The sequence below is a fragment of the Rhinatrema bivittatum genome, chromosome 19, assembly GCF_901001135.1.
Source record: "Rhinatrema bivittatum chromosome 19, aRhiBiv1.1, whole genome shotgun sequence".
Taxonomy (NCBI): domain Eukaryota; kingdom Metazoa; phylum Chordata; class Amphibia; order Gymnophiona; family Rhinatrematidae; genus Rhinatrema; species Rhinatrema bivittatum.
This window is the reverse complement of record NC_042633.1, coordinates 26087419-26100603: the sequence shown is the minus strand read 5'-3', so window position 1 is coordinate 26100603 and position 13185 is coordinate 26087419. Positions and strand designations below refer to the sequence as shown.

Below are 13185 nucleotides of genomic sequence, written 5' to 3'. Positions count from 1 at the left end.
CCTCCCCCAAGTTAGAAAATCGCCTGTGCCACGGGGGTAATCATGGGCCGACGGCAAGGTCGGGGACCAAACTGTTCAACGCACGCCCCCCACGGCGACGGGCCAGGGGCTCGGCTGCCCTCCTCCGGGCACGACACCGTCGGGGGATGGTGAAGGCCGCCTCCCTGGCAGGGGCTGCGAGCGCTACCGCTGCTGCGTCCTCCCAGAACCCGGGCAGGAGCCCCCGCTGTGGGAACCGGAACTTTTAAACGTTCAAGTAATGCACCAAGGGCAGAAGAAGAGGACCACCCGGGGGAGAGCAGGATGGGAGAGGTTCTCAGAAGTTCTATTCCACTCTGTCCAGGTCCAGCCGCACCACCAGCAGGGACGGTACAAGCGCTGAATACATTTACTAGAGATGTAGGCCTGGGGCAAGGTGTGCGAGTGCCAGCCAAGCCCCCTCACCCCCCCAGCACGGAGCTCTACGCTCCCGGAGACAAATCTGACCGGCCCATGGACGCCCCCCTTACCCTCGGGCTTGCCTACACCCAGGTATCAAATGCTTCCAGGCCATCCTGGTTCACCCCCGCACAGCTGGGTACGAAGAAAAGCAGGGGGGACCACAGTGGTGAGAGCAGCGGGCTACAAACCAGGAGAACCAGGGTTCAAGTCCCACTGCCGCTCCTCGTGACCTTGGACAAGTCACTTTACCCTCTGTTATCTCAGGTACAAACTTAGATTGTGAGCCCTCTGGGGATAGGGAAATGCCTACAGTACCTGAATGTAATCCGCTCTGAAGTGCTGAAGAAAAGCGGCATGTAAAATAAATACGCACTTGGACTAGCTCAGCCTGTCCACCATGACTCCGATTCCAGCCACTGCTTGTGGGCGGGGCTCCTCGGTCACTCACTGGGTTCTAGAGCTGGAACGCTGGAACTCTGGAACACTACAATGCTAGAACCCTAGAATCCCGGAATGCCGGCTTTCAAACCAGAAAAGGCTGTTTGTGCCACTCAGGAGCGCGGAGACCCCGCAGATCAAGGGTCCGGTGAGCCCTCTACGGTGACCCGGCACCCATCGCTCATGCCCTGGGCAGCAGAAGATCCTTGAATGAGCTGGAAAACGAAGGTAAGGGGGAGCCCAGCGCCGTTTCTCGCCGCCTCGGCTTTGCTCTTCCCCTGGCGGATGGAAACGTGGCCCCTTTCACAGTGAAGCCTGCCTCAGAAATCAAACACGAGCCACTGGCGGCACCTGCTCTGCTGGAAACGTACCAGCATCGATGTGAAAGTGTAATCTCCTGCAGGGTGGCTTTCTGCCCCAGAGTCAAAAACGCGTTCCCCTTTTCTCTTCAGTACAAATGATTTTATTCAGTCACAAGTTCTTAAGATTCTGCAAATGTCCAAAAGCCAACGTTCAGTGCAGCTTCCAAACTTACATGCAGAGCTGCTGCCATTCCCGAACATTCAACCAGGTCAGGAGAACATCAGGAGTGCCAGGCAGGCGGGTCAGACCAAGGCCCATCGAGCCCAGCATCCTGGTCACAGGTGCCCGGCCGATCCCCACTGTGTTACGTCCCTTGACCACGTCCTCTGGCAGCAGAGTCCACAGCTTGAGCATGCACTGAGAGAAAAAAGAAATACTTCCTACGAATTGTTTTAAAGCTGTCCCCGTCCCGGTGCTGTCTGACAGGGTAAATAACCAATCCCCTACGTACCCGTTCCACCCCAGTCATGGTTTTATAAATCTCAACCACATCCCCTTCTCAGGCATCGCTTTTCCAGGCTAACGAGGGCCTGCCCTGTTTAGTCTTCTCCATAAGGGGAGCTTTCCATCCCCTTTTAAATCATCTTCCTCGCCCTTCTCTGTCCCTCTCCTGTGTCTGCTATCGATGCCCAAGTTACAGAAAACGCTATGTTCTTAAAATAAAGCTGTTAATTAGCCATCGGGCTTTCATGCTTTTCCAGACACACACACGCCATCCACGTCCTCCCTCGACACACACGGCAGAGCCCTGCAGAACGCTGGCTCTGGGACTGTGAGCGCACAGAGACGCCGCAGCAGGCTGGCTCTGCCCTGCTGACCAGGCTAAAGATGCCATGCCTCTAGAGCATCAGGGACTTCCTGAATGATCACCAGCCCTGAAGTACGGGAGTGGCGCTCATCCCAAAGGTTCCTGCCTGTGGCACCGCTTCCAACAGCGCTTTTGGTCATGCTGGCCCCCAGGGTTTCGGCTAACCCTATACATGCAGCTTTGCAATAATCTAACTTGCGTTCTTTTATGGGAGCTTAGAGTCGGAAAGAACATCCAGGTTGCAAGCAGCAGCGATCGCTTGCTTGCCAGCTCTGCCAGGAGCTTAAGCCAAAAGGACAGATGACAAAGCAGATCCTTGGGGCACCCCTGACTGTACCCACTCACCCCCCCAAATTGTACGGAGAGATCCCCGGGAGCCTCGCAGCTTTTTACTGCCCTTCTCCACTGGAAGAACCCTGGAACGCAGGACTGCGAGGACATGACCCTAGGAGGGCCTCCTCGGCGACGGATCAACGTCTGTACGGCATGGAAGAACGCGCTTACGCTGGTTAATGGGGAGAAAAGGCTTTTCTCCCCGGGGAAATCCCGGTCGCCAAAAATACCTCTGAGCTGCAAGCACCTGCAGAGTGGTCACAGATCCTCCCTCCCACGTTAGCTGCACTTGGTCCAGATGGGCCACAGCGAGAAACGGTTCAAATAGGAGAAGGCAGGGGGCGGGCTGTGGCTCCCTAGGCCGTCTGTAAACCAAGCATGGCGCCAGCTCAGAGAAATGCCCCGCAACAACCAGCCTGCGCCTCCCCCACTCTACAGGAGGTGACCGGACGAGTTAACCTCCCTCTCGTCAGGATCCTGCCAGAAACCGGCAAGGGGCCACCTTCCAGTACTGCAGTCCCAGATTCAGGGTTCTTCCACGAGGAGGGAAGGAAAACCTGCAGAGCCCAAGGGGATCGCGCTGTTCCACAAGATAATGTAGGTCGGGGTTTTAATCATGCAATTGTCATCATGTAATTATGCATGTTTTAGTTTTGTGTTATAATTTTATATTGCTTGGTTTTGTTACATTATTTTTACGTTTATTGTATATGTTCTTATGCCCTTATATTAACAATGTTAGTTTTCATTTGTGTGATTATGTTGCATGCTTTTTTGGAACATTTGTAGGATTGGGTGAGCTAAAAATCAGGCAAATGAATAAATAAACTTTACCCGAAGGCAAAAGTACATGGGAATGAAAAAAAAAAAAGAGAGAGTTTTAAAACCATCAACAGTGCATAAGCAGAGCATGGCTGCATGCTCAGGACAATGAGGCCTCCTCTTGCTCCCAAGGAGTGTCTGTGGAAACCAAAACCAGCTGTCTCCTGGACAGGTCCCCCACGCCCCAAAAGGCTGGGCCCGTGACCTTCCCCGGAGCACCGACGGCAGCCGGGTCCCTGCCGGAACCCCCTCCAGTCCTGGGAAAGGCAGGCAAGCCTGTGCTTCCTCCAGCAGCCCGGAGAGCCACGGGCCTTGCTGCTTCTCGCTCCAACGTCCCCTCTAGTGACGCAGGGAAGTCAGCTTTAGAGAGCGGACACAGACCCCGACTAATCACTCGCACAAAGCTGGAAGCTGCCACAGCCTTACAGAGAGGTAACCACCCTCAAACTCTACTGCCTGCTCACGTGTTAAAAAAAAAAACAAAACCTGCCAGTTCCTCGGATATTGCAGACTTTGGGCAAATTATGGTACGGATTGTGCCCTGCTTTCCTTAAGATGTACTACTTTGCGAATAGTAATCCTTTTGCGCATTCTCTTGACTAAAAAGGCAATAATTAGTAATAATCTTAGCTTGCAGCTGTGCTGTACAGTGCATCAAGAGAGGTGATTTCCAGTCCTGTGTGTGTCCTCTCTCCCACTGCAGTGAACCGCGCCTGAAAACGGCAGGAAGCACTGATCAGTTACAAGAAACCCTTCCGCCTGCCTTGCCAAAATGCAGGAGGCAGCGAGGGAGGACAGCAAGGCTAGGAACTGCCTCACTGGCTGGTGGGAGACAGGTAAGTCAGACCCCAGGCTTAAGCAGGTCTTGCACGGTCAGACGCCAGTGACCGGGAGGGGAGCTCCCCCCCACCTCTCTCAGGCTTCACCACCACCACCTCTTCTTTCCAGATTTCAAGCAGAATAGCAGTAGCAGCAGCAGCAGCAGCCTGGAAAAAATGCCACCTAACTTTGCACTGCTTTCTGAAACTATTCACGCTAGCAACCTGGGCCGATCCTCCATCCTGAAATCCACGTGAGTCTGTGGGCCCGTCCCCCCTGCTCCATTCTCGCTCTCCCTGTCTTCTCTGTCTGTCTGGAAATGACTTGGCTGGACTGCAAGAGAGGCATGGGTAAAGCCTTCTCCTTCCCTTGCATCCTGCAGGAAACGTCACCTGAAGCAGATTATCCTGGAGTACGAAGCGCTGGACCTGGAAATGCCATGCATTCGCAAATTTCAGAAGCCTCCGGCAGCTCAGCCCCTCACTCTCTGCATGGAGTGTACGGTGAGTTCAGACCCCCCCAGCAGGGCCCATAATGTGTATTTATCAGCAGCACCGCCCCCCCTCCCCCATCACTTCAGCCACCGAGAGCCGGAGGGCAGGAGAGGATACAGGCCCGGGGTGACCGCTGAACAAGTCGCAGGCAATGGAGGAGGACTAGCATGGCCACAAAGAATTTCTCAGTGCCCTGGGAGACAGAAACTCGGTCAATTACATAAACTGCACGTTTCCCCTCAGGTGCTTAATGCAAAATTCAGGATTCCCTGTCTATAAGGAAAACCTGAAACAGACCAAAAAAAAAAAAAACCCCAGGCAGACCACAAACAGCTGTATCAAGAGACAACATGAAGGATGGTTTTCAAAATCAGTTTTAAATATTGTTTTGGGCAACAGGGTCTCACAAAGATGAAAGGAAGTTGGTAATCAGATCAGCAGGCAGTCCCAGTAACTGCTTCTAAGAAGCAGCTGGCTTCATTACTCAGAAAAATGAGTGAAGCTCTAATTATCCAACATGAAAATTAAATGTACTAATAAGACATAAACACTATACCTAAGTGAAAAAAAAAACAACAAAAAACACACACACACAGATCCCACCTACCATGGAGGTCACCATCCCAACTCCTAAACACTGGAATACACCTGGACACAGGCCTCAGATAAAGGCTGGGATACGCGGATATAGCAGGGGCACAGGCCTCAGATAGAGGATGGGATACGCGGGTACAGCATGGTCACAGGCCTCAGATAGAGGATGGGATACGCGGATACAGCAGGGGCACAGGCCTCAGATAGAGGATGGGATACGCGGATACAGCAGGGGCACAGGCCTCAGATAGAGGATGGGATACACGGAAACAGCATGGGCACAGGCCTCAGATAGAGGATGGGATACGCGGATACAGCAGGGGCACAGGCCTCAGATAGAGGATGGGATACGCGGGTACAGCATGGTCACAGGCCTCAGATAGAGGATGGGATACGCGGGTACAGCATGGTCACAGGCCTCAGATAAAGGCTGGGATACGCGGATACAGCAGGGGCACAGGCCTCAGATAGAGGATGGGATACGCGGATACAGCAGGGGCACAGGCCTCAGATAGAGGATGGGATACGCGGATACAGCAGGGGCACAGGCCTCAGATAGAGGATGGGATACGCGGATACAGCAGGGGCACAGGCCTCAGATAGAGGATGGGATACGCGGATACAGCAGGGGCACAGGCCTCAGATAGAGGATGGGATACGCGGGTACAGCATGGTCACAGGCCTCAGATAGAGGATGGGATACGTGGATACACTATGGGCACAGGTCTCAGGTACGTGGATACACTATGGGCACAGGCCTTAGATAAAGGATGAGATACATGGGTACAGCATGAGTACAGGCCTCAGATAGAGGATGGGATACGTGGATACAGCATGGGCACAGGCCTCAGATAGAGGATGGGATACACGGAAACAGCATGGGCACAGGCCTCAGATAGAGGATGGGATACACGGAAACAGCATGGGCACAGGCCTCAGATAGAGGATGGGATACACGGAAACAGCATGGGCACAGGCCTCAGATAGAGGATGGGATACACGGAAACAGCATGGGCACAGGCCTCAGATAGAGGATGGGATACACGGAAACAGCATGGGCACAGGCCTCAGAACAATGCTGGGCTATGTTTGTTTATCTCTGCAGCCTGAGAAGGATTTCTGTCACAGTGATATTCTGAAAGCAATAGAAAAAATCATTCCCAGGGCTTTAGAGAAAAGACGAGTCTGCAGAATCCAGTTTGAGAACACAAATGTGATCTGTGGAACTGCTGGCCGAAAAAACAGGTAATTGAAATGACAAATTCCCCCCCACCCACCCACTCTGTCCCCAGTCTGCACAGTGCCTTGCCAAATGGAAAACAAATCCATGCCCTGGACATAAGATAGCCAGGCCCAGAGCAGGCGAGGGTAGCAGGACCAAGCTGGTTAGAAGGGAGCTCGGTGCCTCAGAGCAGGGCACAGGTTGTATTCACATCCATCTTCAGCCTCTGTGCGGTTCAGCTACTTAAGCTGGATAAACCTAGCCAGCTAGCTTAGCCCGTCTATTCAGTAGCGCAGCTGCACTGTTGAATGTATCTGGCTTAGCTTTAAGACGGGTGTATTGACCGACCAGAGTTAGCCAATAAGTTTGCCGGCTAACTCAGCTCTTCCCGGTTCCACCCCTAACTTATCTGACTTGAATTTTAGCCAGAGAAGTGCCCAAGCCTTCATTTAGTTTTAGTGGGACCCCTTCTGAATTATCCAGCTAAATGCTTGTGAATAGGGACCTCATGAAGGGTAGCACACGGTAAGGAGGAGTTCCTGTCGCTCTCTCGGGCCTGCAGAGCTCTGCATCCTGGGCTGGCGGCAGTGCCTTTTAGCGGACCAGGGCAAGAATGATCCAGAGGTGATGTTCCTACCTTGAGCTTCTGAGACAGGAACGGGCGTCCTTTCACCAAATGCCCCATCTCATGAACGGGGGTGGCAGGGGTTCCTGTTGATCCCCTTCTCCCTCGCAAGGACCCTGGCGCGCACGCCTGCGACTCGCCAGGCGCCCGGACTCTCTCTCTCCTTCCTCTCCCTCTGCAGGTGGTTAATCACAGTGTCCGACTTCCAAACCCGAAATCTGTTCCTGAGGTCGGGTCTGGTGATTGGGAAAGACTATTTCCTGCTGCGCCGGCACGACGACGTGATCATGGAGGACTACAAGCTGCACCTCCGCAGAGCGCTGGCACGGAAGAAGATCCTGGACATGCTGAGTAATTCCACGGATGAGGACAGTTTAGACTGAAGGAATTAGCGAGAGGAGAAGATGGTAAAAGTTTTAAAAAAAAAAAAGATTTTTTTTTTTTTTATAAATTTACAGTACAGAAAGGGGGGGGGGGAAGAGTCCACTGCTATTTATTGCATCAGTAGCATGGGATCTTCTTAGTGTTTGGGAAATTGCCAGGTTCTTGTGACCTTTGGCGGACCCTTGGTCTGACCCAGCAGGGCAATTTCTTATTTTCTTATGTGGAAGGCACAGGGCAGCGACAGACACGTGCCAAAAGCATAGCCCCGTGCACCGCTACGCGAGCAATGATCGGGGGTCGCCCATGCTGCAGTCGGGTTTGGATTCGTGCCACGGGGCAAGCTGAGGTGGCAACGATCAGGGCAGGTTTCGTAGCCAAAGGCTAGGATGTCAATGGCAGCCCAGAACAGGGGTGCATTGGAAAACCTGCTCCTGCCATGTGTCTTGGGAATAACTTAAGAGCATGCTAATTATTTAAACTAGAGGGATAATGAACTTCTTGGCTCAATATCCCCCAGTGCATCAATGCACATTACGTTTCTCTTAGCCAGGTAGCTGTGAGAACATTAACTACACTGGGAGGGGGTAGCAGTGGGGAAAAGGCAAGTGTGCCAGTCATGCATCACAGGGCAACACCGACGGCCATTTAGACGCTGATTGCTCCCTTGCCTTCACGACAGAAGCAGCCTACTGCTCCCCCAGTATAACAGCAAGGCTATCCTGCGTTCCTGGACGCCTACTGGACACCCTCCTAAGGTCTCCACAGGCAGGAGAGGTGCTTACCTTCTGCAAAAATCACACCAGCTCCCCATCGCCTGTCCACGTGCAGCTCAAAGCGTGATGCCGGCATGAGCTGGCACATTGCTGACAGTGACGGGCAAGGCAGCAGAAGGTAAGTACCCCTCCTCTTCCCTGGCAGGGAAGCAGCTCAGGGAGGCCTGGGTCCTGGGGAGATCCAAGCGGTAGGCAGCCTTATTACAAGTCTGGATGGGGAGTTTCAGGATGGGCAGGGCAGGATAGGGGAGAGCCAGTAGGGATGCAAAGGTTCCTGCCGTCCAGGCCCAAAATGCCAAAGCTCCTTAACAAAAGCTTTTGCTGAATACTGCAGGACAGGGTTTACGTATGGAAAGTCCTAAGCCCCAGCTAAGAGAATGCCCGGGCTGTCACCCTGCCCAGAGATTAAAAATGAATTTCGGGAACCCATATCAAGTAACCTCAGCTCCCCAAAGTCACATAATCAAAGAAAAGGTTTGTTGCAGGGCCGCCCTCTCACCCCAGGCTGCACCAGCTCTGGATCCCCCACCCCCTGGCACACAGGAGTTTGTAATTCTGATGTTCATAGAAAAATCTGGAAACCCACAACTCTTTGCTTAAAATGGGGGCGGGTGTGACTGGATCAGCCTGAGCCAGGGAAGGGGCAATCCAGTTTTTCATTATCAGCCTGCAGCTGTCACACCTTCTGGCCTAGTGTAGCTGTCTCTCTCCCCTCGCCCTGTGCTCAGATTCTTAGCCTGTAAGCTCTTTGGGGAAGGGACTTATAGCTGCACACCTATGTAAGAACTATCATTTTTACATACATCACATCTCTCCTTTTCCCTCTCCCCCTCCCCCATACTTTGCCCAACTGCCCAGCACCTCCCTTAACCTGGCTGAGCTCCAAATACTCCCTAGCCCTGGGTCCTCCTGGCAGCAGCGGTGTGAGCAGGCCGTGCCCGCACGCAAACCCACCACCAGCACAGGACACTGGCAGCCCAGCTGCGTGCAGGATTTTATTAGCTACAACCTGCTCCGAAGTCAGAACAAAACTTCTCAATAATTGACATCATCTTAAGTTTTGCAGGAAAACACAGCACGTGATCAGACAATGGATTTTTTTTTTCACCTGTAAAGCAAACTGCAATGCATTTCTCCTGCGAAGCAAGTCACAAAAATGCAGCCATGCAGCCTGCAAAAAAAAAAAAAAAAAAAGTATTGCTGCTCCCTGAGCTCCCCATCCAGCCAGAAGTAAATGGCGAACAACTCCATTTCTAGCACAGAGAAGTCAGTCAGTACATCCTACCTGCTCAAGCATCAGGACAAACCGAATTTGAGGAGGGGACATTTTGCAAACGACTCCTGCGCCAAACGGCCTTAAAATGCACCCAAATACATAGAAATAAAGAAAATGTCCAGCAGAAGAGAGTCAAGGGGAGAAATAGGTCTCCTCGTCATTTTCACTTCTGCTACGTGGGAACTCTGCACCTGGGGCGTGGAGAGGGGGACACAGCCCCTCCCCTTCAGGGATGACCCCTGGCACTATCCCCCTTCCCTGTGCCCAGGCATTTCCTCTACTTCCTGCCCCAGCCCCAGGTAGGAGAAGGGAATAGGAGGGGAGGGGTCGAGGCTGAGGCTGCTGCAGTCAAATGTTGATAACTTTATTGGCAGGGCAAATGCAAAGTGATACGCGGCCTGCTTAAAGCCACAATGGCAACGCATCAGGCAAGAGTGATAGCAGTTAAGAGGAGCCTTTGCAGGTTCTGGTGCTGTAATGAGGTTTGCCTGCCCCATGCTTTGGGTCTCGTCCTGGCTGCCTTCCTGCCCTTCGACCGCCACCGCATCGCTTTCTATCAGGGCCGCACATCAGAGGGAGCTTGCAGGCCCACAGAGGGGATACTGGGGTTCCTGCATGGGCGAGGGCAGGAAGTTAGGGATAGGCAGTAGTGCCCGACGAGGCTGGGGCGGGGCAGGGCTTGGTGCCCGTCCCGGCAGACTCTGTGAGAAGTCGCCCCATGGGTCTGCCCCGGGACCTTCACAGCCCTTCTTTGATCTTTAGATTTACAGTTTTTAGCAGTAATAATAATTAAATGTTTTTTTTTATTATTATTTTAACAGATCCACCACTGCTCTGATTGCACCTTTTTCTGGAGTCTCTCCTTCTCCTAGTGTTGCCTCCCCTCCTGCTTCTGCTCTTAGTCCTCTCCTCCATCTTCTCCCCTTCCCCCCAAATAAAAAGCCAAAAGTGCCTTATTTACTTCTGCCTGTGTTTCCCTTCTGCTCTCCCATCATACCCAGCTCTGACTCCGCGGGGCTCGCCCCCTCCTCCAGCTCAGAGCCGCTGGCTGAAGAGTGAAGAAATAGGGTAACATTTCTGTTACCCCTTGGGGGTAGCCTGCATGGGTGGCAGTGAACCAGAAGAACACAGAAGTGCCAGTCCGGTCCCATGTACCCAGCACATCCCATAAAGCAGGCAGCCCTCTCCCAGCTTTCTCTGCCAGAAGAGTTACAGAAGCCCAGCCCCCAGCGGGAGGGATGCGTGGGGGCTGCCAGAGAGCAGGGCCTGGATGCACGCGCCGTCTGCTCCCCGGGCCTGGACGCACGCGCCGCCTGCTCCTCGGGTCTGGGATGACACTGGACTTTTAATATGAGCTCAAAGGGAAGGCTTTGCAGCGTGGGTGCGAGTGCTCACTGTTCTTGATTAAACGGGGGTGACCACAGCCTCCCAGTAAGGTGCGAGCAGTGTCTGATACGGAGTGGGCTCCGGCGACTTCCTTCTCTTTAACCTGCTTCTGAGGTGCAGCGTCTCGGTTTGTGACCCAGATTTCCTTTCCCTATCCCCGAGGGTTTCCACTGTTGCTGGTGTTTCGGCCCTTCCTTCTTCCTGGAGAAGGATAAGCAGACGGCTGGCGCCCCTACAGGACGAGAACCAGAAAACCTTTCAGTGCAGCCCGACGTAGGTCCTGGTGGAGACCCGAAGCCAGCAAAGACAGCCACCCCTGCGCAAGCTTGAACGTTACCCCTTCTGAAAACCAACCAAGGCGGAGGGGCTGGATTCGGCACACAGCTTCACTTGCTACCCAAAGTTAGGAGTCTAAAACGTGGGGGGGCTACAGGGGCAGAGGTAGACGCTTTGCGCCCGTAATGTAGGACAAAGAATCATAATCCCAGACATAGGTGTCAAAGGCAAGCACTGCTGTACACACACATATGAGAGGCAGTCCCTGCTCTAGGGAGCTTACAAAGAGTCTGCGAGAACTGTATGCATTGCAGAGAAGTACTCCCCAGGTCAAAGCAGCTTCAAACAGATGACGTTTCTAAACTGCCCTTGAATCTGGACTGAAAGGGAACAAGGACACAAAGGGTCAGGGAGTCTGCTTCAGCCAGAGGACTGCAACACCAAGGGGCCGTTGCAATATAAAGCGCTGAAAAATCAGCGCCCGCTTTCTTAATATGTGCATGGCGCCCGCAAGGGGGGCGCCATGCAATACTCAAATTAGAGGGTTGTGCTTGCGCCCGCAAGGGAGACGCCATGCAATACTCAGAGGGTTGTGCTAGCGCCCGCAAGGGAGGCGCCATGCAATACTCAAATTAGAGGGCTGTGCTAGCGCCCGCAAGGGGGGCGCCATGCAATACTCAAATTAGAGGGTTGTGCTAGCGCCCGCAAGGGGGGCGCCATGCAATACTCAAATTAGAGGGTTGTGCTAGCGCCCGCAAGGGAGACGCCATGCAATACTCAAATTAGAGGGCTGTGCTAGCGCCCGCAAGGGAGACGCCATGCAATACTCAGAGGGTTGTGCTAGCGCCCGCAAGGGAGACGCCATGCAATACTCAAATTAGAGGGTTGTGCTAGCGCCCGCAAGGGAGGCGCCATGCAATACTCAAATTAGAGGGCTGTGCTAGCGCCCGCAAGGGGGGCGCCATGCAATACTCAAATTAGAGGGCTGTGCTAGCGCCCGCAAGGGGGACGCCATGCAATACTCAAATTAGAGGGCTGTGCTAGCGCCCGCAAGGGAGGCGCCATGCAATACTCAAATTAGAGGGCTGTGCTAGCGCCCGCAAGGGGGGCGCCATGCAATACTCAAATTAGAGGGTTGTGCTAGCGCCCGCAAGGGAGACGCCATGCAATACTCAAATTAGAGGGCTGTGCTAGCGCCCGCAAGGGGGGCGCCATGCAATACTCAAATTAGAGGGCTGTGCTAGCGCCCGCAAGGGGGGCGCCATGCAATACTCAAATTAGAGGGCTGTGCTAGCGCCCGCAAGGGAGACGCCATGCAATACTCAAATTAGAGGGTTGTGCTTGCGCCCGCAAGGGAGACGCCATGCAATACTCAAATTAGAGGGCTGTGCTAGCGCCCGCAAGGGGGGCACCATGCAATACTCAAATTAGAGGGCTGTGCTAGCGCCCGCAAGGGGGGCGCCATGCAATACTCAAATTAGAGGGCTGTGCTAGCGCCCGCAAGGGAGACGCCATGCAATACTCAAATTAGAGGGCTGTGCTAGCGCCCGCAAGGGGGGCGCCATGCAATACTCAAATTAGAGGGTTGTGCTAGCGCCCGCAAGGGGGGCGCCATGCAATACTCAAATTAGAGGGTTGTGCTAGCGCCCGCAAGGGAGACGCCATGCAATACTCAAATTAGAGGGCTGTGCTAGCGCCCGCAAGGGAGACGCCATGCAATACTCAGAGGGTTGTGCTAGCGCCCGCAAGGGAGACGCCATGCAATACTCAAATTAGAGGGTTGTGCTAGCGCCCGCAAGGGAGGCGCCATGCAATACTCAAATTAGAGGGCTGTGCTAGCGCCCGCAAGGGGGGCGCCATGCAATACTCAAATTAGAGGGCTGTGCTAGCGCCCGCAAGGGGGACGCCATGCAATACTCAAATTAGAGGGCTGTGCTAGCGCCCGCAAGGGAGGCGCCATGCAATACTCAAATTAGAGGGCTGTGCTAGCGCCCGCAAGGGGGGCGCCATGCAATACTCAAATTAGAGGGTTGTGCTAGCGCCCGCAAGGGAGACGCCATGCAATACTCAAATTAGAGGGCTGTGCTAGCGCCCGCAAGGGGGGGCGCCATGCAATACTCAAATTAGAGGG

General features: G+C 53.7%; 1 protein-coding gene across 1 annotated transcript; it reads left to right on the top strand.

The window, feature by feature from the left end:
• The first annotated feature begins 987 nt into the window (after positions 1 to 987).
• C19H19orf81 (chromosome 19 C19orf81 homolog) lies at positions 988 to 10352 on the top strand. Its single transcript, XM_029585358.1, has 7 exons — positions 988 to 1107; positions 3909 to 4041; positions 4154 to 4277; positions 4407 to 4527; positions 6218 to 6357; positions 7141 to 7366; positions 10214 to 10352. Exons 2-6 carry the CDS (start codon positions 3978 to 3980, stop codon positions 7340 to 7342), a joined length of 651 nt encoding a protein of 216 aa, XP_029441218.1. The 5' UTR covers positions 988 to 1107; positions 3909 to 3977; the 3' UTR covers positions 7343 to 7366; positions 10214 to 10352.
• Positions 10353 to 13185: the final 2833 nt, after the last annotated feature.

Coding starts and splice junctions, on each gene's coding strand:
- C19H19orf81 (XM_029585358.1), top strand. CDS start 3,978: ATGCAGGAGGCAGCGAGGGAGGACAGCAAGGCTAGGAACTGCCTCACT. Junction 4,042..4,153: donor CACTGGCTGGTGGGAGACAG/GTAAGTCAGACC, acceptor TCTTCTTTCCAG/ATTTCAAGCAGAATAGCAGT. Junction 4,528..6,217: donor CTCTCTGCATGGAGTGTACG/GTGAGTTCAGAC, acceptor TTATCTCTGCAG/CCTGAGAAGGATTTCTGTCA.